We start from the raw sequence: 1,103 nt of genomic DNA, 5'->3' as shown, positions 1-1,103 counted from the left end.
GGCTCAAAATGGCTGTTGGAGGTGCAGTTCAGTGCTAGATATAACAAAACAGGGAAGAGTCAATTATACAACCCAGATAGAGGCAGACATGTATTAGACATCTTATATTAACCATCAGGGTACTTTCTAGACTAGTACCAGTATTTAGATGTTATAATCATCTCTAAGCAAGTATTTTAAACCTTTTAAAAAGTCTCTAACAGTATTAATCAGTTACTAGAGGCTTTGGAAAAGTCGATTTTGTATGAAGGATTTTTGTAAAGTCAGTCATTTAACTGACCATTATACAAAGCCTTCATTCTAACTTTCATCTCATCGCAAAGAGCCAATACTCACGGCAGAAAGTATTATTTCTCCAGGGTCTGATGTTAACCCCACGGTCCTGGCACTCATTAACGTAGGCCTCAATAGCTTCACACAGAATGGGTCTGGCTCCATCCAGTTCACATAGGTCAAACAAACAGTCCTTGAAGTGATTCTGAAAACATAGAATTCATTTTCTGAGTTACTACGCTATGGTGTCCCTGATCTTACGTTAAAGTCTGTCCCAGAAAGCAGAAACAACCAATCAGTGTTTACTAGTCACTGCTTTACAATAAAGATTTCCTAATTCGACAAATGATATGGTTTTACGTGGGGTTATCAATAATAACTAACTTAGCTCCTACATTTACTACATACATTTGGGTTGACTTTGGGGTGGCAGGCAGCAAACGGTCCGTCTTTGTCCAGCAGGATACCACAGTATCCAGAACTCTGATAAAGCACCTCCTCTTCTGCAGTACATCCAGGAACGGTAGTGTTAGGTTTCTTATTGCACCTGTCAACACAAGTCGGGTTCATTGTTTAGCTTTCATTATGCCAATTAAAGATTCTAAATCAAGTAACTTGTATTGAATCAAACTCAGAAGAAATCAACTAAACAGCCCTGTGCTTAAATTTTAAAACAGTTTGACTGCATAAGCAAAACTTTGTGGTGTTGTGGTTAATTTGTGACTTCTGGCTAAAAGACGAAATATAAAGAAGGTAAGAAATTTTCCCTTTGAAGAAACACGTTTCTCTTAGTTTCCCTGGATCTTTACATTTTTTCAATACTCACTCTG

General features: G+C 37.7%; 1 protein-coding gene across 1 annotated transcript in view; it reads right to left on the bottom strand.

Moving 5' to 3' along the window:
* Nucleotides 1–1,103, bottom strand: part of LOC107100680 (zonadhesin-like) — a 50,719-nt gene that overhangs the window by 32,199 nt on the left and 17,417 nt on the right. Inside the window, exons 23-25 of the mRNA XM_015399255.1 lie at nucleotides 1,096–1,100; nucleotides 682–820; nucleotides 337–478 (exon numbers count right to left, since the gene is read on the bottom strand). Coding sequence (XP_015254741.1) covers nucleotides 337–478; nucleotides 682–820; nucleotides 1,096–1,100 — 286 coding nt within the window. The remainder of the gene's footprint in view (nucleotides 1–336; nucleotides 479–681; nucleotides 821–1,095; nucleotides 1,101–1,103) is intronic.

This window comes from Cyprinodon variegatus, unplaced genomic scaffold (genome assembly GCF_000732505.1).
Source record: "Cyprinodon variegatus isolate N-32 unplaced genomic scaffold, C_variegatus-1.0 Scaffold1000, whole genome shotgun sequence".
Taxonomy (NCBI): domain Eukaryota; kingdom Metazoa; phylum Chordata; class Actinopteri; order Cyprinodontiformes; family Cyprinodontidae; genus Cyprinodon; species Cyprinodon variegatus.
The sequence above is the reverse complement of the archived record's forward strand: the minus strand, read 5'-3'. Positions and strand labels throughout refer to the sequence as shown.